At 40.4% G+C, this 23,625-nt stretch overlaps 1 protein-coding gene across 1 annotated transcript; it reads right to left on the reverse strand.

Annotated features, from left to right (window-relative positions):
- Nucleotides 1–107: 107 nt before the first annotated feature.
- On the reverse strand, nt 108–22,466 carry LOC112227825 (myosin-7-like). Its single transcript, XM_042308693.1, has 40 exons — nt 22,422–22,466; nt 22,247–22,294; nt 20,590–20,798; nt 20,130–20,273; nt 19,882–20,038; nt 19,772–19,799; nt 19,575–19,680; nt 19,027–19,119; nt 18,558–18,621; nt 18,369–18,467; nt 17,828–17,931; nt 17,603–17,741; nt 17,379–17,497; nt 16,808–16,957; nt 16,526–16,696; nt 16,042–16,351; nt 15,858–15,931; nt 15,489–15,694; nt 15,266–15,389; nt 14,228–14,364; nt 13,882–14,137; nt 13,396–13,638; nt 13,132–13,308; nt 12,876–13,021; nt 12,707–12,797; nt 12,225–12,614; nt 12,019–12,145; nt 11,802–11,920; nt 11,517–11,713; nt 11,169–11,352; nt 6,544–6,709; nt 6,321–6,445; nt 5,928–6,236; nt 5,611–5,814; nt 4,968–5,264; nt 4,719–4,823; nt 4,514–4,609; nt 4,286–4,420; nt 605–653; nt 108–229 (listed from the first exon to the last, which is right to left on the reverse strand). The coding sequence occupies exons 3-39, from the start codon at nt 20,788–20,790 to the stop codon at nt 633–635; spliced, it is 5,814 nt and encodes a 1,937-aa protein (XP_042164627.1). The 5' UTR covers nt 20,791–20,798; nt 22,247–22,294; nt 22,422–22,466; the 3' UTR covers nt 108–229; nt 605–632.
- Between the last annotated feature and the right edge of the window lie 1,159 nt (nt 22,467–23,625).

Below are 23,625 nucleotides of genomic sequence, written 5' to 3' on the forward strand. Positions count from 1 at the left end.
TTATGGAATCCCAGTTTGTAATGGAATCAACAACAACCCTGATGTCTATACCAGAAATGGAAAACCTTTGGCATACAGGTAACATGTTACAAGCAATACACAGAGTGGGCTATTTAAATTGACTTTATTCTTCTCATGTTGCATGGAGAATAAAGAAAGACTAAAGCACTACAATCAATAGGTTTTCAGAAAGGTCCATCCGAGAGCTTCACTCTTCATCATGTCCTTTCTGTGACAAAGAAGATAAATAAAGGTTGAGAAAATGTCCTTCTGTATTTTCTGAAAAATGTCTTATTAAGTACTGTTCTTCATATAAATATTTCCATTAACTGTTCCAATAAATCATTTATTAAAACATTTTTGCTTGCCATAGCACAGAAAGTGACCACTGAAACCAAGATATGCTTTTGAAATAATGTTTGTGAACAATATTCCAATTCATATTTGATCCTGTTCTATACAATATATAAAGAATATGTTATGAATAATAGTATGGCTGTTGGACATCAAATACTTACAGAGCCATTGAGGTAGAGGCTGTTGTAATACATGAGGGAATTTACAAATTATAACCAATATAATGAATCTGATTGAAAGAACTAACCTGCGAGCCAGCATCACAGCTCTTGGCCTCACTCCTCATCCTTTCCTTTCTGTGACAGAGAAGATGGATGGATTATGAGAACATTTTAATTCTACTGTGTAAAGGAAAACATTTTATACTGCCATTTACTGTGTCCTTAAAATATATGATGGGAAACTTCAACAGGTATGTGAATTATGGTACACTATGAACATCATGCTGTCCCATACAGATAGTAAACATATCTGATTCTCTTTACTGTGTAATAGCCAACACTAAGCTTCTACAAAATGTTTGTCACAATAACGACCAATTAAAGCATTCAATAAACAGTCATATTTTTCTCTTCAACTACAGTATTACAGAAATGAGTTACAAATGTTAAAGCTGTTTGCCGCACAGATTCAATGAGCAATCTAAAACGATTCTAGATTTAGCCCCAATTCTAACCCCGATATATCCTCAAAGCAACGGCGTCGAGGGAATTATCAAACCAAGCCAAATTGTATTAGACACATGCGCCGAAACAACAGGTAGACCTGACAGTGAAATGCTTACTTACGAGCCCCTAACCAACAATGCAGTTTAAAAAAGGGAACTCCAATCAAAAATAATTATAAGCTATGTTGGTCCTCGCCTGAGGTATTATTGATATAATTTGTATATATTTTAAATACAATGATTTAGCCAACATGTTAATGGAAAATAAATCCATGACGCCATTCTGATTATTGGCATTCAATCAAAATGTCAACCCCGGACTTGTCTCATCATCATTACATACACCTGGTTCCAATCCCCACTCTATCACTGTATTTTCAGTTGAAGTCGGAAGTTTACGTTTGCTTAGGTTGGAGTCATTAAAACTTGTTTTTCAATCACTCCACAAATTTCTTGTTAACAAACTATAGTTTTGGCAAGTCAGTTAGGACAGCTACTTTGTGCACGACACAAGTCATTTTTCCAACAATTGTTTACAGACTATTTCACTTATAATTCACTGCATCACAATTCCAGTGGGTCAGAAGTTTACATACACTAAGTTGACTGTGCCTTTAAACAGCTTGAAAAATTCCAGAAAATGATGTCATGGCTTCAGTACCTTCTGATAGGCTAATTGACATAATTTGAGTCAATTGGAGGTGTACCTGTGGATGTAATTCAAGGCCTACCTTCAAACTCAGTGCCTCTTTGCTTGACATCATGGGAAAATCAAAAGAAATCAGCCAAGACCTCAGAAACAAATTGTAGAACTCCACAAGTCTGGTTCATCCTTGGGACCAATTTCCAAACGCCCGAAGGCACTACGTTCATCTGTACAAACAATAGTACGCAAGTATAAACACCATGGGGCCACGCAGCCGTCATACTGCTCAGGAAGGAGATGTGTTCTGTCTCCTAGAGATTAATGTACTTTGTTGCGAAAAGTGCAAATCAATCCCAGAACAACAGCAAAAGACCTTGTGAAGATGATGGAGGAAACAGGTATAAAAGTATCTTTATCCACAGTAAAATGAGTCCTATATCGACATAACCTGAAAGGCCGCTCAGCCACGAAGAAGCCACTGCTCCAAAACCGCCATAGAAAAGCCAGACTACGGTTTGCAACTGCACATGGGGACAAAGATCGTACTTTTTAGAGAAATGTCCTCTGGTCTGATGAAACAAAAAATAGAACTGTTTGACCGTAATGACCATTGTTATGTTTGGAGGAAAAAGGGGAGGCTTGCAAGCCAAAGAACACAGCATCATGGCAGCATCATGTTGTGGGGGTGCTTTGCTGCAGGAGGTGCAGGACTGGTGCACTTCACAAAATAGATGCCATCATGAGAAAGGGAAAATTATGTGGATATATTGAAGAAACATCTCAAGATATCAGTTAGAAAGTTAAAGCTTGGTCGCAAATGGGTCTTCCAAATGGACAATGAACCCAAGCATACTTCCAAAGTTGTGGCAAAATGGCTTAAGGACAACAAAGTCAAGGTATTGGAGTGGCCATCACAAAGCCCTGACCTCAATCCTATAGAACATTTGTGGGCAGAACTGAAAAATCGTGTGTGAGCAAGGAGGCCTACAAATCTGACTTGGTTACTCCAGCTCTGTCAGAAGGAATGGGCCAAAATTCATCCAACTTATTGTGGGAGGCTTGTGGAAGGCTACCCGAAACATTTGACCCAAGTTAAACATTGTAAAGGCAATGCTACCAAATACTAATTGAGTGTATGTAAATGTCTGACCCACTGGGAATGTAATGAAAGAAATACACACTGAAAGAAATCATTCTCTCTACTATTATTCTGACATTTCAAGTTCTTAAAATCAAGTGGTGATCCTAACTGACCTAAGACAGGGACTGGTTACTAGGATTAAATGTCAGGAATTGTGAAAAACTGAGTTTAAATGTATTTGGCTAAGGTGTATGTAAACCTCTGACTTCAACTGTATATAATGATAATATGAATAGCAAGTTGATTAAATATGCCTTAACGGTTTTCAAAGTTGAGGCTTTTTCATCTACAGTGCCTTCCAAAATTATTCATACCCCTTTGATTTCTTCACATTTTATTGTGTTACAGTGGAATTAAATTATATTTTTGTCAACAATCTACTCAAAATGCTCTGATGTCAAAATGAAGAAAAAAACTTTTTTTAAAGATTAATACAAATTGGATAGCTAAATTATAGTCGTTGCATAAATATTCAGCCCCTTTGTTTAGGCTAGCCTAAATAAATTCAGGAGTAAAATTTGTCTTAACAAATCACACGGACGTTTTTTTTATGACTAATCATTCCTCTATCCCCCATACATCTGTAAGGTCCCTAAGTCAAGTATTGAATTTCAAGCACAGATTTAACTACAAAGACCATGGAGCTTTTAGAAAGCCTCATAAAGAAGGGCAGTGATTGGTAGATGGGTAACAATAACAAATCAGACATTGAATATCTCTTTAAGCATGGTCAAGTTAATATTCTTTTGCCATGGATTATGTATTAAACCACCCATACACATCAAAGATGCAGTCGTCCTTCTGAACTGAGCTGCAGGACAGGAATGAAACTGCTCAGGGGTGTCCCCATTTGGCCGTCTGTGTTTAAAAAAAACTGAGGATGGATCAACAACATTGTAGTGAATCCACAATAATGACTTAAAAGAAAAATACAAATATACAGAATAAAATGAATTCTACAAAAAAACACAGCAAAGGAATGTACTTTTTTTCCCAAATGTAAAGCCTTATGATTGGGGCAAATACAACACATCACGGAGTAACTGCCTCCTTTTTTATTTTCAAGCATTGTGCTGGCTGCATTATGGTATGAGTATGCTTGACATCGGCAAATAGTGGGTCATTTTTCAAGATATAAAGAATAAAGGGTTGAGCTAAGCACAGGCAAAATCCTAGAGGTAAACCTGCTTCAGTCTGCTTTACAACAGACACTGGGAGAGGAATTCATCTTTCAGCAGGACGATAACCTACAACACAAGGCTAAATCAAGCCTTACAGAGCATGTGTAGATTGTATGTGTATTTTGTGTAGATTGTTGACAGAAAATTACAGTTCAATCTATTTTACTTCCACTTTGTAACACAATAAACTGTGAAGAAATCCAAGGGGTATGAATACTTCTGCAAAGATACGACAGAACAAGGGAAGTCCGCAAATTATCCTTTAGGATTCATGAAAAAGTAACTTTACTGACCTTGGATCCGGCATCACGACTCTTGGCTCTCATCTTGTTGACCTGAGACTCAGCAATATCAGCCCTCTCTTCTGCCTCATCCAGTTCATGCTGAATCTTACGGAACTTTCCCAAATTGGAATTGGCTTGTTCCTCCTGTGAAAAATGTTAAATACGATTTAAGTTTCTAGCAAACAAAACAATTAGAAAATTACAAATGCATCAGTTGGATGATAGAAGGTTACTTACAGCCTCCTCTGAAGTTCTCTTGTAGGATTTGACCTTCAGCTGCAGTTTGTCCACCAGGTCCTGCAGGCGGCTCAAATTCTTACGGTCTTCCTCAGTCTGCACACAAAAAGAAGGGAATAAATAGTAATGCTGTAGATATATCTTACATTTAATTCGGAGCATGTTAATGTAATTGTGCATTGTCAAATTAAAGTATTTAATGTACCTGGTAGGTGAGCTCCTTGATGCGTCTCTCATATTTACGGACTCCTTTCACAGAATCACTGCTCCTCCTTTGCTCCAGTTCCACTTCAGTCTCTAGCTCTCTCACCTAGAAAGATATGATCGATGTTAACACACCATTTACATTTATTTTGTTAGTTACCACTACTTTTAATTTTATAACTACAAATATGACTATAAATATGAAATGTGACATTGAAATAATAGAAGAGAATGTAGCTTAGACACTTACTCTGGCCTCCAGCTTCTGGATCTGCTTCTTGCCCCCCTTCATGGCGATTTGTTCAGCTTCATCCAGGCGGTGCTGCAGGTCCTTGATGGTCTGCTCCATGTTCTTTTTCATGCGCTCCAGGTGAGCACTGGTGTCCTGCTCCTTCTTCAGCTCTTCTGCCATCATGGCAGCATCAGTAATGGCCTTCTTGGCCTTTTCCTCAGCATTTCTACACTCCTGCACGGCCTCCTCCACTTCATTCTGAAGCTGGGATGTGTCGCCCTCTAGCTTCTTCTTCTGGCTCAGTAGGCTGGTGTTCTACACACATATATATATGACAAATTATGTTTATATTACCTATACGTACCTCAAGTAGCAGACATTTAAAGATGGAATCCGTAGTAGGGGAAACAGTGGCAGTGTCCTTCCAAACACCATTGTTATTGTTTTGTTTTGTTGACAAAGCAGAGGTGAGGAGCGTTGCACAACATGGTACAGTACATTTTCTGCTGTTATTGTGCTTGCAATGCCATCCAAAGGGAAAAAACAGTGTTTTTCATTTGCAGTAACTACTTTGTTGTTGTAATATCGCAAACAGACGTGTCAGTTTCACCATTAAGGATTCCAGCTTCAAGGAGAACACTGTTATATATTACTGACTTACCTGTGAGTGGAGCAGCTGAACTCTCTCACTAACATCCAGCAGTTCCTGCTCAGCGAGTTTGCGGCCTCTCTCAGTCTGCTCCACCAGGGCTCTTAGCTCATCCAGTTCAGCCTGCATCAGGTTGTTCCGTCTCTCCACAATGGCAATGTTCTCCTTCAGGTCATCATTGCTACGAAGAGCATCATCCAGCTGCAGTTGAGAATCCTGTAGAAAGAATCAATGATTTGACTATATTTATTTGTATTGTTTCACAGTGTGGTTTTTCTTTTTCTGAATGCACAAGCAATGTTTTTAATTCCGTGGTGTGGAAGTAATACCTTCAGATGGGAATGGAGACCCTTAAGTTGCTTCTGGGCCTCGGATGCCTGCCTGTTGGCCTGGCTGAGCTGGATCTCCATCTCATTGAGATCTCCCTCCATCTTCTTCTTCAGCCTGAGAGCTTCATTCCTGCTGCGAGTCTCTGACTCCAGGGAGCTTTGCAGGTTATCCACAACTCTCTGCTGGTTCCTCTTATTCATCTCCATTTCCTCATCCTTCTCTACCAGCTTCCGTTCAATGTCAGCTTTCACCTGATTGAACTCCAGCTGAGCTCTCAGGATCTTCCCTTCCTCATGCTCTAGGGAGGCCTATGAGAACACAGCCACCCATAGTTTGTAAAATCTTAATTAAATGTGGCACTTTCACTATCTGTAAATGTTTTCTATTCTCACCTCAGCTTCCTCTAGAGCAGACTGTATCTCAGACTTCTCCTGCTCCAGCTGTTTACGGATCTTCTCCAGTTCATGGATGCTCTTTCCTCCTTCACCAAGCTGCTCAGTCAGGTCAGAAATTTCCTCTGTGGAAAAATATAGTTGTACATCAGAATCTTTTCTCTATAACATATCGATATTTTATTGACTAAGTTTTATAGGCTATTAATTCTTATGCTCTGACCTTGGAGGTTCTTGTTCTCCCTCTTCATGGTCTCAAGATGATCCAGAGACTCCTCATAAGAGTTCTTGAGTTTGAAGAGCTCAGTGCTGAGAGATCTGGCCTCTTTCTGGGAGCTCTCCAGCTCAGTCTGCGACTCCTCAAACTTCTGCTTCCACTCAGCTAGGACCTGAAAGTCATACAGGTGTTTTAAGTGGTTTGAATACAGTGTATGATTAAGATCAAATATATGTGGAAGGACCACGAGAGGGCAGGCTCGGCTCACGGATAGTCGCCCAACAAGGCATGGGAGACAAGGTAACCAGAAGCAATCAAGCACAGCTGACGGTACTAATGACATATTCTCCTTCCCCTATAAGAGAGAGTATGGAACCAGCAGAGAGGGGGGAAAAACTATCTCTGGAAGGTTGTCAGCCGACGACATAGCCCAAACGATTTAATTTGATTGCTTTTCTGATTTTCGGTTGACCAGGTTGCCTGCTGCTAGCTAGGCATAATGCAATGCTAGGCTATCGATAAACTTACACAAATGCTTGTCTTGCTTTGGCTGTAAAGCATAATTTCAAAATCTGAGATGACAGGGTGATTAACAAAAGGCTAAGCTGTGTTTCACTATATTTCATGAATATGAATATTTTCTAGAACATATTTTTTGTCAGTTTTTTGTCCGTTGCGTTATGCTAATTACTGTAGTTGATGACAACGCTCCCGGATCCGGGATGGGTAGTTACAAGATTTAAGCTAAGAGCGGCTGCTCACGCCATCTTACCTCGTCTCTCCAAGAAGGATGATATTGAGGCCTTCCTCATGACCTTCGAAAGGACGGCCACCTTGGAAGAGTGGCCGCCCACAGAATGGGCGAGCGCATTAGCCCCTCTTTTTACCAGGGTGGCTCAGGAAGCCTATTTTGACCTGGATTCCCACGAAGCTGCGGACTATGGGTGACTAAAAACCGAGATCCTGTCCCGGTACCAGTTGACTGCCAGAGGTAGGGCCGTAAAGTTCCATCAATGGACCTATACAGCTGATCAACCCGTCCGTGCCCAGATCTTCGCATTAATACGACTGACGAAACAGTGGCTAGAACCTGGAAAGGGAGGAGGACATTTAATTGAGACCCTCGTAGTGGACAAGATATTGAGGGAATTACCCAGTGACTTAAAAAGGGTTGTGGGGCAAGCCAACCCGTTGTCAGCCGACGACATAGCCCAGGCGGTGGAAACATATCGGTCTACAGGGGAGTTGTTAAAAAGTGACAAGGAAGAATGGAAGGATTCTTCCAATCCCGTACCACGACTCACCCCGGCACGTCCGCCACCGAAACGTCCAAACCCCCTCCGGAGGTGGGAGAAGTCAGCCACCACACAGCAGGGTCGGTGTTATAAATGTCAGTGTCCCGACCATTATGCCCCACAATGTCCTAGCAAGGACGAGCCCATGGTCACGGAGTCATCACTGCCTACCCCTACACATCCTGTTTCGAGGGGGCAGGATCAACACTGTTGGTTAGCAGAAATAGCCCCAGAGATTCCGGTTTGAGTCGAAGGACAAGATGTGGTAGCCATTCTCGACTCGGGAAGTATGGTTACGTTAGTAGAGGAGCGGATGGTGACCTCCGCAACACTGCTACCAGACAAAGTAGCCGTATCCTGTATCCATGGAGACACCCACTATTACCCCACTGTGAATCTGCCTATTCTCACTCCAAAAGGAAGGTGTACAGGGAAAGTGCCCCAGCTGAAGGTGCCATTATTGATCAGGAGAGACTGTCCCCTATATAAGGAGCTTCGGCAGATGACGTTATGCACGGGAAGAAGGGGGACAGGAAAGAAGAGAAAATCCAAGCCCGAGGTAGTAGTCCTAGAAGGAGACATAGCCGCGTCCTCGTCCTCTGCAACAGAGGAAGAAATAGCGACCCAACGTTTACGACAGATATTCCAGGAAACCACCGATGAAGACACCTGTGAAGGGTTATACACAACGCAGGAAGAAAGGAGCAACCAGACACTAAGGGATATATTTGAAGCTCCATCCGAGGAGGGAACCTGGAAGGGATTCTCCTCGGTCACCCCTGATGGGGATGGGGAACAACCTCCACATCCCTCTACCGAGGTCGACCTGCCCCAGGAATTAAAGGGACAGTCCGGCACCTCGCAGCATAGAAACCCAGACCTAAGGGAGGCCATGAGGAAGGTGAAGGTGATCGACGGGAGGAACGTCGACGGATCAGGTGAGCCCCCCTCTTCCTTACTATGCAATCAGGCGGGGTCTCTTATACTGGGTCGTACGATGAAGGGGGGAAAACCAGGAATCCCCAAGACGATCTTAACCGATCAGGGAACCCCGTTTATGTCCCGGTTGATGAAGGACTTGTGTCGGTTATATCAGGTTCAACAGATATGTACAAGCATATTCCACCCTCAAACAGACGGGTTGTGTGAACGCTTGAACAAATCGATTAATAGCATGTTGAGAAGAGTGGTGTCCCGAGACGGGAAAAACTGGGACATGCTTCTCCCACACTTAATGTTTGCCCTGCGAGAAGTACCCCAGGCATCCACTGGATTCTCTCCATTTGAATTGCTCTATGGCAGACCCTGTCGAGGGATCCTCGACTTAGCCAAGGAGACCTAGGAGACCCAACCATGCCCCTTTCGATCCACAATAGAACATATTACCCTGATGAGAGACCGCCTGTCAGCAGTGTGGCCCATAGTCAAGGAGCATATGGAGAAGGCACAAAGGACCCAAGGGTGACTTTAAAACAGTTAGAGTTTAACGGCTGTGATAGGAGAAAACTGACAATGGATCAACAACATTGTACTTACTCCACAATACTAACTTATTTGACAGAGTGAAAAGAAGGAAGCCTGTACAGAATAACACTCCAAAACATGCATCCTGTTTGCAACAAGGCAGTAAAGTAATACTGTAATAAATGTGGCAAAGCACTTAACTTTTTTTCCTGAAGTGTTATGTTTGGGGCAAATCCAATAGAACACATTACTGAGTACCACTCTCCATATCTTCAAGCAAAGTGGTGGCTGCATCATGTTATGGATATGGTTGTAATCATTAAGGACTGGGGGGTTTTGGGGGGATAAAAATGAAACGGATTGGAACTAAGCACAGACAAAATCCTAGAGGAAGATGAAATCACCTTTCAGCAGGCCAATAAAACACAAAGCCAAATCTACAGTGGAGTTGCTTACCAAGAAGACAGTGAATGTTCCAGAGTGGCCGAGTTACAGTTTTTACTTAAATCAACTTGAAAATCTATAGCAAGACCTGAAAATGGTTGTCTCACAACGAATTGACAGCGCTTGAAGAATTTTAAAACACTAATGGGCAAATGTTGCACAATCCAGGTGTGGAAAGCTCTTAGACTTACCCAGAAAGACTCACAGCTGTAATCCCTGCCAAAGGTACTTCTACAAGGTATTGACTCAAGGTTCTAAATACTTATTTAAAGGAGATATTTCTGTATTTGATTTTCAATACATTTTGCAAAGATTTCTGGAAACATGTTTTCACTTTGTTATTAGACAGTGTGGTGAAGAAGGCACAACAACACCTCTTCAACCTTATGACCTTTTTCTTGGCCCCTAAGAATCTCAATTTTTGTTACAGATGCACAATTGAGAGCATCCTGTCAGTCTGTTTCACTGCCTGGTATGGCAACTGCACCTCTTGCAGGGCTTTCCAGAAGGTGGTGCGGTCTGCACAACGCATCACCTGGGGCACACTACCTGACCAGGACACCTACAGCACCCGATGTCATAGGAAGGCCAAACAGATAATCCAGGATATCAACCACCCGAGCCACGGCCTGTTCACCCCGCTATCATCCAGAAGGCGAGGTCAGTACAGGTGCATCATAGCTGGGACAGAGAGACTGAAAAACTGCTTCTATCTCACGGCCATCAGATTATTAAATAGCCATCACTAACCGGCTACCACCTGGTTACTCAACCCTGCACCTTAGAGGCTGCTGCCCTAAAGTATATACATACACATGGAATCACTGGTCACTTTAATGACGGAACACTAGTCACTTTAATATTGTTTACATACTGCTTTACTCATTTCATATGTATATACTGTATTCTATTCTACTGTATTTTAGTCAATACCACTCCTACATTGCTCGTCCTAATATTTATATATTTCTTAATTCCATAATTTTACTTTTAGATTTGTATGTATTATTGTGAATTGTTAGATACTTCTGCACTATTGGAGCTAGGAACACGAGGATGTCGCTACACCTGCAATAACATCTGCTAAATATGTGTATGTGACCAATGAAATTTGATTTGATTTGACATTTTCACTTTGTTAGTATGGGGTATTGTGTGTTGTAGATGGGTGATTTTTAAAATATTTTTTATTAATTCCTTTTGAATTCAGGCTGTAACACAACTAAATGTGGAATACATCAAGTGGTATGAATACTTTCTGGAGGCACCACCAAGTCAAAATTCCATGTGCATTCCAAAGGACACGTTTATAAGTGAGTGTTCCAAAAATGTACCATTTGAAAACCACTGCACCAGGCTAACTGCCGCCCCTCATGTACTATAATGAAGGCTAATAGGACTTGTGTATTCCGTACGTGTTTTTCTTACCTTGTCAAAGTTCCTTTGCTTCTTGTCCAGAGAGGCAGCAGCTGCATTAGATCTCTCCACATCCACCATGAGATCTTCAATCTCATTCTGGAGTCTGTGTTTAGTCTTCTCTAGGGATGAACATTTAGCATTTACAGCTTCCACAGCTTCCTCTGCATCCTGCAGTCGCTGAGCCAGCTTCTTCCTAGATTGACATAGATGAGAAACACATTTCTAAACAGCTGTCTAATATATAATGGTTGTGTAACAAGTAATCAATGTATTCTTCATCATGTACATTTGTGTATTGCTCTTTCAGCCAAGGTTCAATAGCCTGAAAAGTAAGAGAAAGTAATAAAGCATCCTTACTTTGCGTCCTCAAGCTCCTCAGTCTTCTGGATGGCATCAGTTTCATACTTGGTTCTCCACTGAGCCACCTCAGCATTAGCCTTGGACATGCCACGCTGCAGCTCAGACTTGGCCTCCTGCTCCTCCTCATACTGCTCCCTCAGCAGATCGGAGTCATGGCGAGCAGACTGCACTGCATGGGCAAGTGCGTTCTTGGCCTGGTAAGGACATTTAAAAAAGAATCTGTGATTATGCCTGAAGATGAATGGAGTTAGATAAGAGACACTGCATTCTTTGTATAAATACCTTGACTTCCTCCTCCAATTGTCTCTTTAGGTCTTCAATCTGCTGAACGTTGGACTGCTTACCTCTGGTCAGTTGAGAGACCAGAGAGTCCTTCTCCTCCAACTGTCTGGCAAGTTCACCTGTTTTCATGCAATTCAAATTATTTTAAATTATATTACTTAATCAGGTTATTTATTGTGGCTGTTCATGTGAATGTTCAGATTTTTTGTTAATATACCATTCTCAGTTTGAAGCTTTGCTTTCTGCATGGTAAAATCATTGATGGATCGCTGTCCTTCCTCAGCTTTTGTCCTGTATTCACTCATCTGGTCCTCCAGAGTGCGACACATTTTCTCGAAATTTGTCTAAAACAGATTTGTTTTTGAAATACAGAACAGCGACAAAAAGCATATATTTTATAGATTGATCAATGGTAACACATACTTTGGACTTCACCATCTGCTCCATGTTGGAGACCACATCATCCAGCTCCAGCCTGAGCTCACTCTTCTCTTTCTCCAGCTTCTGCTTCACTCTCTGAAGGTTGTCAATCTGTTCTCCCAGGTCAGCTACACTGTCAGCATTTTTCTTCCTTAGAGTGGCAGCTGTAGCCTCATGCTGCAGGGTAGCCTCTTCAAGGTCTCTGCGCACCTTCTGGAACTCAGCCTCCCTCTTCTTGTTCATCTCAATCTGGGCAGCAGTGGCTCCACCAGCCTCCTCCAGCCTCTCACTGATCTCTTCTAGCTCTCTGGACAAGTCTGCCCTCTGTTTCTCCACCTTTGCACGGGCAGCTCTTTCAGCCTCCAGCTCTTCCTCTAATTCCTCAATGCGGGCCTGAAATGTTAGGATTTCAAATGTTCTGGTAAGATGAGAACATAAGCATATGTAACAGAAAGATTCCCTTTTCAACAATGCCATTGAAATACCTGCAGCTCCTTCAGTTTCTTCTGAAGCTGGGCACCCAAAGCCTGCTCATCCTCAATCTTGCTGTTGAGTTGGCTCATCTCAAAGTCCTTCCTGATAAGTAAATAACACATTTGAGCACATTCTGTAAAATAACTATCCATGATATTTTGTGGGTTTGTGGGATCTTACTTCTTCATTCTCTCCTCCAGCTGCTGCTTGTCATTCTCCAGGTCCATTAGGCTCTCCTGGGTCAACTTTAAATCTCCCTCCAGCTTTCTCTTGGCTCTCTCAAGGTCCATTCTCACCTTCTTCTCTTGCTCCAGAGACCCTTCAAGCTAATAAAGGATATATTAAACAACATTCGGACTCAGCAATTTACTGTAGCGTATTTTTAGGATATTACTAGTTTTGTTGTACTTTTTGTGAATTACTATTTGATACTCACATCATCAACTTGCTGTTCCAGTTTGGCTTTGGCCTTGGTCAGCGTGTTGACTTTGTCCTCCTCACTCTGCAGGTCATCCAGCGTTTGTTGATGAGCCTCTTGCAGAGCCTTCTTCTCCTTGGTCAGCTTGGCAATGATTTCGTCCAGAGCTGCCATCTCCTCAGTAAGGTTTTTAACCTTCGGAAACAGAACAGTGTCATTACACTTTTATCCAAACCACTTAATTGGAATTTTAACATCACAAGAATAAAGATGAACCATTACCTTGTTCTCTGTGGCATGCTTTTCCTTCTCCACTTTAGCCAGAGTGAGCTCCAGATCATCAATGTCCTTCTTGAGTTCTGAGCACTCATCCTCCAGCTTCCTCTTCTTAGCAGTTAGCTCTGAATTCATCTCCTCCTCATCCTCCAGTCTTTCTGTCAGCTCTTTGGCTTTGGCCTCAAGCTGGATTTTGCTTTTGATCAGACCCTCACATCTCTCTTCAGCATCAACAATAGTGTCTTCTTGCTGTCAAGAAGTATATCAAATTCTCCAATGCTCAGAAGTTTGTTTGGAGGCAAAATATTTAGACACTACAAATGATTGACAAATGGTGCACTGATTGTCCATATAAATTTAGAAAATAATGTCTCTTTCTCTCTGTTTTTCCAATTCTCTTGTTAGCTCTTAGCTTAAAGCTAACTAGAAAGGCCATTTTGACCCAATATGTGACTGCAGCAAAGTAACTGTAGTGCAGTTAATGTTACTCACAGTTTGGACAGCGAGCTGCAGGTCATTCTTCTCTTGGAGAAGGGAGACCATCTTTTCTTCCAGCTCCTTTCTACGGGCTTCACTTTTAGCATAAGCCTCTTTAAGCTTCAGGAATTCTTCCTTCATGTTGGCCATCTCCTTCTCAGTCTCTGCTGACTTCAGCAGAGGTTTGATCTTGAAGTACAGCTTCATCCAGGGCCAATTCTTGACACCCATGAAGGCACGAATGTTCCATTGGATCACAAGCAAGGCATCCCTGCAACATTTTTTATAAAATATGGTTAATACAACTGTTCCTCACCCCTAACATATCCTCTGCAAAAGTTTAAGCTAATATAATTTCTACCTGCGGTCAACCATTTTCTGGAACTCAATTCTAGCAAGTAGACCACGTGATCTGGCCTGGAATGCAGTGATGATAAGAGCGAGACGATCGTCTCTCATCTCCTCAAGTAGACCCAGGAGACCAGCCTTGAAGAACACCTGAAGATACACAAAGGCCATAATGTGGTGCTTAGATCTTCTTGTATTTGGTAGGATTGTATTTTTCTAAATCATCTGAATGTGGTGTACCCCAGATTTACAAAACTTGGCAGTCATGTTTAGATTGCTGATTTCTTGCTTCTGTAAGGAAATGGCACAAGTTGACCTCCATTTTTCCTGTTATCAGCATAAGTTTTTATAACTTCAGACCCAGCATGTTGACCAAGAGTTACTACATTTTAAGGTCTTTAAAAATAGAAAGTCCATTTCAAACGGTTTGGCCACAATTGCTTTCTGTAGATCTTAATCTACTACATTTTGGACCTATACCAAGTATAAATGTCTATTTCTTGACTTGACCCATTTGCCCTACAGACAGATGACATGAGGTAAGCATGAACAGTTATATACTAGCAGTTATTTCAAGAGGCATTGTTCAGGATGGCTGGATGGTGGTGCATTGGTAGTATACTGCCTAGACCCCGTAATTACTGCTACTTTTCCATCCTGCAATTTATGCTGCTTTCATTACCAAGTGGGAGGTGTGAATTTACCAGTTGTGAAGTCATAAATACCAGCAGGTGGATGCATTCACGTGATTTGAACTCGATGAGAAACAGCGAGTGGTTAATGGCCAACAAGCTGCGTAATCCATAAACTAAAAGTAAAGCTATCATGCTCGTTTACAAAAATTATAGTTTTCAACATATTAATAGATTTATTTTTATAAATAATGTTTTGTCTGATAGTGCTGTTTGAGGTCATTTCCCAGTTGGATGGGCATTCAAGTGGACATTTCTGGGTCGTATTTCTGAGTCGTATTTCTGAGTCGTATTTCTGAGTCGTATGTGGTAAATTCCCACTTCCTACTTGGTTACGAACGCACCATTAGATAATTTACCTTAGTGTGTCCTAATCTGTACTGGGTGTGGTCAATATCCAAAGAGCCCAACAGTTTTTCTGATGCCTTCATGTTGTCCATGAACTGACCCTCAGGGATAGCATTTGGATTGAGGATGCGGTATCTGAATTTAAATCAGAAAGCAATTATCTTTAAAAATGGAACACCTGAATAGGTAAACAGTTGAATTTATTTAGGAAAGGAAATTAATAATTATTTTGACCTTTGTTTGAAGTCAGCATACAGGATTCTGTTGGGGAAGCCCTTTCTGCAGATCCTGATGCCTTCCAGCACACCGTTACAGCGCAGCTGGTGCATGACCAGAGGATTCTCCATGGCCCCAGGAGTCTTGGTCTCGTTGGGGATGATGCAACGCACAAAGTGGGGGTGAGTAGACCTCAAGTTGGTCATGAGTTTACCCAAGTTCTCCTGTCAGTATGACAAATGTAGAATTTTCCATCAGTGAATGAGTCTCCCAAGTACCTCACGAGTCACCATAGCATTTAATGCTAACATGCCAATCCATCTCAAGAATAGTGCAAACATAATACATTTGTTAGTTAGAAATATATTGATTTAAGCTCAGATTTACCCTGTGCAATGCAGACACAGTCTGGAAGGAAGAGCCTTTCTTCTTTTTTCCTCCAGCCGCTTTTTCTTCAGGTGCTGGATGATAATGAAATAACTATTTAAATATACTTTTATTACTACTATCATATACTGTGGATGATTTATTTGAGTGTGTTGTAGTCTTTGCAGATATGAACACATAGTACCTCCTTCTGCACCAGCATAGTTTGCAAACAGGTTTGCCAGGAACTTAAGACTTGACTTCTGGAACAGTCCGACCACAGTCTCATTCAGGGGGTCCTTGTTCTTCACCAGCCAGTTACCAATGTTGTAGTCAACAATGCCAGCGTAGTGAACCATGGAGAAATGGGCCTCTGGTTTTCCCTTAACAATCCTAGGCTTCTGGAAGCATGCATTTTTGCCCAGATGGGTGTCATACAGCTTAGCTTTGAATGTATTATCACTGGCCTTGGGAAACATGCACTCCTCTTCAAGGATGGACATGATACCCATGGGCTAGTGGAAGGAATGAATGGAAATTAATTAATGTTAAGAGCAAAGCATTGTGAATAAATATCAGAATAATTTGTCATTGAACCACATTTATGAAGACCGTCCTTGTAATATTTGAAATCTCAAAGATTACTTAGGATACATCATATAAACTACTGCACAACTGAAGATACCAACCCTTTCAATAAGGTCAATGCAGGCAGCCAAGTCCATGCCGAAGTCAATGAACTCCCAGACGATGCCCTCTTTCTTATACTCTTCCTGCTCCAGCACAAACATGTGGTGGTTGAAGAACTGCTGCAGCTTCTCATTAGTGAAGTTGATGCACAGCTGCTCAAAGGTGTTGAACTGAAATAGAAGTTCACAGTTACTTTATTTTATTATTTATTTTTTGTCAGCTGTAATGTTATAGATGAATTGTTTCGTGTCCTTTTTATCAAATTTACATCAAACACTCACCTCAAAGATCTCAAAGCCAGCAATGTCCAGCACACCAATGTAGTGCTGACGAGCGTTCTTAGTGTCCAGAGTAAGGTTTATTCTTATCACCATCCAAAGGAACATGTTCTCATAAATTTTCTTTGCCAGTGCACCAATAGAGTAGTACACCTACAAAATATTGAGAAAAGAAAATACCGAAACATAGCCTCAACATAAACACATAGGGACAGTTTCCTAGACATAGATTAGATTAAAAAAAAAATTTTTTTTGTAAAACATTTCTTTCCCTTTATTTAACTAGGCAAGTCAGTTAAGAACACATTATTATTTACAATGATGGCCTTCACCGGGAAGACGCTGTGCCAATTGTACGCCGCTCTATGGGACTCCCAATCATGGCCGGTTGTGATACAGCCTGGATTTGAACCAGGGTGTCAGTAGTGACGCCTCAAGCACTAAGATGCAGTGCCTTAGACCACTGCGCCACTCGGCCTCATTCTGGACTAAAAAGCATGCTCAATCGGGAATTACAGGTATGAACATAGACAAGATTTATTTAGAATATTATTTCAGTTTTTGGGAGACTCACCTGGTTGACATTCTGACCTTTGGTGACCCACTCATTTCCTACTTTGACCCTTGGGTTACACAGCCCCTTGACCAGGTCAGCAGAGTTCAGGCACATCAGATATGCAGCTTTGTCAAGATCTAGAATGGCAATGTTTTATGATTGGTAGAGGCAATATAATGGGTTTTTGATGATCAGATACTACTGCATAATGAAGTGAGAGGTTTTAAATCCTCAGCAGTCACCCTCAGTGCCATCTGCCTCTGCTTGCTCCTCCCGCTGTTTATTCTTGAACTTCATGTTGCCGTAGTGCATGATGGCACCAACCAGCTTATACATGCCATTCTTCTCCTCTTGGGAGAAGCCCAGCACATCAAAGGCATCCTAGTCCCAAATGAAATGTAATTGTTTTGCATTGGAGAAGGGGTTGGAATATCATTGCATATACAGTATATAGATATATTACTCACATCAGTAGCCATTAGCTCATCTGAATCATTAATGGAAGTTACAGCAATCTCTCCTTGGGAGATGAAGGCATAGTCATAGGGATTGCTTGTGATGAGTAGCATTTCTGAAAAGAATTGAACAGCTCAGTTTAATGTGTGTTCATGCTGTGGTATAGGTCATAACATAATATACTCAGTATTTGGATAGGTGTGAATTAGAAAATTGGCATTGTTTTAAAAACAAGTAATATTATAAATAGCCAGGACTACAAATTTGGCATCATCAAGTTTAGAAAAACTTCAGCTGGAAATTGTTTTGAGTGCATTGAATATTTGTGTTTTGTGCTTAATAAGCATTTAAATAATTGTACCTTTCTCGTTGATAAAGAAAATGTTAAAAATCCCATTCTGTTATGAGTTTTGCAGTGGGGAGAAAAGTGGTAACACACTGCCTGGGCTGGCTGTGCTGCGTCATAAGAATTTAATTGGATTTCATCTCGAAATGTTCAGTTTAATCCAGAATTGACCTCAACCCTATTCAGTTTGATGTTTCAATACTCACCCAGAAGTTCTGGTTTCTGTTGGGACAGGATCTGATAGAAGATGTGATAGTCTCTCTCAGCCTTGAGCTGGAAAGTGACACGTGACTTCTCCAGAAGATCTGATCAGTATGGAAAAGTGCTTTTGGTATTAATGTGTCTCCTGTCAAAGAGATCTGTTCAATTCTGGGCAAATTGAGTGTTGTACTCACAAGTCTCAATGTCAGCAGACGAAAGCTTCCCAGTGACTCCAAAATGAATTCGGATGAATTTACCCTGTAAGTTATGGTCAAAGCAGAAATTAATAATCACATTAGATCATTAGTTCAAGTAGTATTTGTTTTCTTTTTGAATACCTTAAGTGCACATGATTGAGCTTGCATGGTGTAATGGAACTGATGGAATAGTCCTACAAGTTTAAATTCCAACTATCTGGTTCTCTAGGCAAACTCAATCAAACACTGAAAGTATTTAAAAGAAAACAAATACTGTTGCACACATACAGTCCCAAAAGATTGGCTGATGGACCTGAGGAAGTTTAGCTGACGTCATGACATCTACTAATTATATCCTAATAGAATTCAGATTATAATAAAATTCAAACACAGACAATAACAGATAAGATGACCATGTATGATAAGATTTAAATGATATTTGACAAACAAACAAGACCAAACTTACGAATCGGGAGGAGTTGTCATTCCTGATGGTCTTGGCATTACCAAAAGCCTCCAGGGCAGGATTGGCCTGGATGATTTGATCCTCCAGGGTCCCCTACAACCCAACAACCACACAGTGTTAAAATGCTGCCATAAAGATCTTTATGAACTAAAACATTTTCTTCATCAACATATGCTCATTCAACCATGGAGAATGTTGCTGGTGTGGAAAATTATGTACTTTTAGAGTTTCAAAGTAAATATTCTGCAATTCTATACATTTTGCCATGACAATCAATGTGGGCCACATGCCATGACAATTTGGGAATTTTAGGTTCTCCCTGACTGTAGTTTTTATTTGAGTGATTGTTAGTTCTCAAAGATGATCATATTGAAAAATATTATGCTCCAATATCTTTTCTCCATACTTTATATCTGGTTTTAGTCATTTAAGTCTACACTGAAAACGATCCCCAATTATTATTATTAAAAATGAATATAAAATAAAAAATGTTTTGTGTGAGACATGATTTAGCAGTAGCGGTATTCCACATTTGCATTCTATTTGACCTTTTTTTCTTCTGATACACTTTTCTTTCCACTAACAGCAGCAATGCTGGCGAAGTACTGGATGACTCTCTTGGTGTTAACAGTCTTTCCAGCACCGGATTCTCCACTGGAATTGAAAATACAAATGTTAATGTCTCAGGATTTATCTGAATTTTAAATAGCCTCAAATCAAATCAGCATTGGGTTGATGTACTTACGTGATAAGGACAGACTGATTTTCCCTGTCTGTTGAAAGAAAACAGACAGTAAATTTGTCATTTTCCAAATGTAATTTTTCATGTTAATGTAAATGAAAGTTCTATTTTACCTGACAACATGTACTGGTAAGCATTGTCAGATATGGAGAAGATGTGAGGAGGAGCTTCACTCCTCTTCTTGCCTCTGTATGCATTGACAACAGACTGATCGTACACTGGCAGCCATTTGTATGGGTTGACAGTGACACAGAACAGCCCTGAGTAGGTCTGTGGAAGACAAGGGGATGCATATTTAGTTTAATTCATTTGAATGAATGTTTGATTTAATGGAGATATTAGCAGACAGGTCATTGCTTACATAGATCATCCAGGCTGCGTAACGCTCTTTGAGGTTAAACAGCACAGCGGGCTCGTGCAGGAAGGTGAACATCGCCATGTCCTCAATTTTATCAAACTTTGGCGGGTTCTGGGGGTGGACGTCGTCCTCCTTCACAGTAACAGTCTGAAAGAATAGCAAATTCAACTGTTTTGTTACATTTTAAGGTGTAGAGACAAATCCTAACTTGAGATTGATTACACACAGTGTTGAATATTTGCAAATTATACATTTACATGTAATGCCTGATTTGCATGAAAGTTAAAGATCTCATGTTAGGATTCGGCTTTTTCCTTTTCTCTTGTGAGAAAAAAATGTCATTTTAAAAAGCACATAACTCAATTCAGTTTATAACTAATAGTTCATCAATCATGGAGTTATCGTAGTAGAAAAATGTATTATTTTGTGATTTTCCAGAAATGTTCTTCACCAAAATATTTACCTTTCCAAACTCCGTATCAGCGGTGACTTTAGCCCCATCTCTGCTGGTGATTATGGCCTTGACGTATTCTACCTCAGGGTCAGGCACATAGCACTCTCTCTTTATGTCAAAGGGTCTAGTCTGGCATTCCATACGCTCCTTGTCTGACTTGCGCAGAAAGGGCGCTGCGACGCCAAACTCTGCCATCAAACTGTCCCCCATTTTTAAACCTGTAAAGGCAGGAACAGAGCATTGAATACGTACAGTATGTACATATTACATACATTACAGTAAAAGGTTTGAGTTAATGAAGTCCCAAACTCTGCCATCAACGCATCCCCCATTCTTAAATCTATACAGGTATGTGTGTATCTATAATTGTTAGGTTCAATTATCAGTCACATTTATTTATAAAGCCCTTTTTACATCAGCCGATGTCACAAAGTGCTATACAGAAACCCAGCCAAAGACCCCAAACAGCAAGCAATGCAGAAGCAGCATGTAGAAGCAGATGTAGCATAACTTCCCGATTTACATGTGGCTGTCCTTTCACTGTTGCCACTGTTGCCATGGTTTGTTGTATGCCAGGATTCTCATGATAAATGTTTCTCAAACTTAAGAAAGAGCAACCATTTAGATCTTCATACTTTACAGTAATTTTTACAATATCAACCATATTTTGATAGTTTTACATTTTATTCTGTTAATGACAAAGGGAACTGTGCATATTGTGGTAATAATCTAATATCAGTGTAAAGCACAAATATTAAAGAATATTAAATACATCAACAACTTTAGGGCACCAGGGCTGTATTTCACTTCTCTCTGATACCATTTTTGGAATGCATAATGTAAATTAAACATTTGATCCCAAACATTTTCCACCAAAGACCTAAGTTAATTGGAAAATGGTATACTAGTAACACTACTGTATGTATACAGGTGTACTGTATATGAGTAATATATTGTATCATAGCATAAAGGTCATGGCAGAACAATAGAACTTTAAAATATAAGCCTAAAATAGACATGAGGGTCAAGGCAGAACAGCAGTAGGCTACCAGATTTAGAGTCATAGATTAATAAGAGTTTATCTGAACAATGTCAAGGTTAGCCAACCAATAGGACATTGTAAATAAACAAAATCATGTGACTTTCACAGCAGGCCAAAAGTAGCTACGTCCACTGTTGTAGCTGATAATTACCGCTTGTGTTAGTGATGAAACCAATTACTTTACAGGAGAGATATATTATACAGTATATACAGATGTAGGATCTTAATTTCACCTCTATTGTCACAGACAGCAAAATAATCCTGTAGCAACAGGAGTTTAACGGTTAGTCCATAATGTTGCTTGTTCAGTGGTTAGGCTATTAGCTGGCCAAATGTAGGCTACATGAAAGTACTGTTTATATAACCGTCTGTTAGTGTGAGTTTTCAGTGAAATTATATAAATCACGAAGATCATCTGCATTTCGTGCATTGCAGGAAAACTCATCAACAAAAGTCTGTACATCTGTGAAGGTTGACTAGATTGATGTGTTCAGACACCAATATGTTTGCATTACAAATGTGGCAAGCTGTTATACTTTTCATGAAACACATTTGAAGACTTCACTCAAACCATTAGGAGGCATCTTGTAGAACCTATTTTTTTTACAAGATTATGATTCTTACCAGTTGTTGGTTATCCCTTTGGATACGTTTGGATGGAAATAATTTCTACTGAAAAGGAAATAGACATACAAATACAAATATCAGTCAACTGACCAGCTATGTGTGGTTATGACTATTGTTAGGTCGTATAATGATTATCTTTGCCCTCCTCAGCAGACTGCCTCTATATGCTTACCTTCAGGATGTCCTGTGTCCTTGTGTCTCCCCCTGGTCTGTCTCCCCCTGGCATCCATCTCTCTTTATAAAGAGTGTTGCTCAGCCCTATATGGAGATGGTTCATGTCATGACATAAATTAGACGGCTTATTTCAAAAGATCTGTATTTGGGGCTAGAGGTGTATACCTCTTTGACCTATCAGGCTCGTTGTAACAGGCTATTCCAGGGTGGACAGAGGATGCATTGAAAGCATTTTACTTCTGAGTTTGTTATTGTGAGGTAGTTTGGATCGACAATAGCAAGCAGCAGGTCTTTACAGTACCATTAGTCCCAAAATGAGGAAAAATAAGTTAAAATATCCTAATTTAATTTCATAACCTGTATTCAACTGGTCATTTACATTTTTATGGATTTTAATGGTGTGTAATTGGATGTACAGCATAATGCAGTTAGATGATCATTGACCTACTTAATCACATATTATTTATTCATCAGAGATGTTTGGAATAAGTTTGACTCCTCTAATGTTCACTGAGGGTGAGCATAGAGAATCTCAAGGACATTCGCACAGTCATAGAGACGTGATTACATTTCCTGAGCACTTTCTTCTTGAAAAAGTTATAATAACCTGTGTAATCTAATGGGTTAAGAGTAACCTGTGTAGGATACTTAATAAGGAGTTGAGCCAAGGGGCATACGGGCTTTGATTTGTAGTAACACTCTCTTAAAGGTCGAGATAGCTGTCAATGCATTAGTGTAAAGCTGTCTACAAGCCGTCAACAAGGTGATAATAAGTAGTTGTCATCGCCAGAGAGAGTTCCCCTCCTTAAAGACCTCTGCAGGGGACATAGAGGTGCCTTACAACTTAACACCTTGGGTCTCCTTTCAGCAGTGATGTTAACTAATCAGCTTCCAGAGCTGAAAATATCACATGCTACTCAATGACACTGTTAAAGGTCGAATTCCCAGCTGTCGTGGGTGTGTGTTAATATGTGAGTGGAGGGGAAACATTTGTAGATTTCAATTTTTAAAAACACCTGCATGAACCTACACTCCAGTGAAGCGAAAACTTTACATTTTTGGATTTGAGATAAAATCTTTAAAATGATGCGACAGTACAGAATGTCAACTTTTATTTAAGGGTATTTTCATACATATCTATTTTACCGTTTAGAAATGAAATCACTTCATGTATCTAGTCCCTGCATTGGTCATAAGTATTT

Source organism: Oncorhynchus tshawytscha, linkage group LG29, assembly GCF_018296145.1.
Source record: "Oncorhynchus tshawytscha isolate Ot180627B linkage group LG29, Otsh_v2.0, whole genome shotgun sequence".
NCBI lineage: Eukaryota > Metazoa > Chordata > Actinopteri > Salmoniformes > Salmonidae > Oncorhynchus > Oncorhynchus tshawytscha.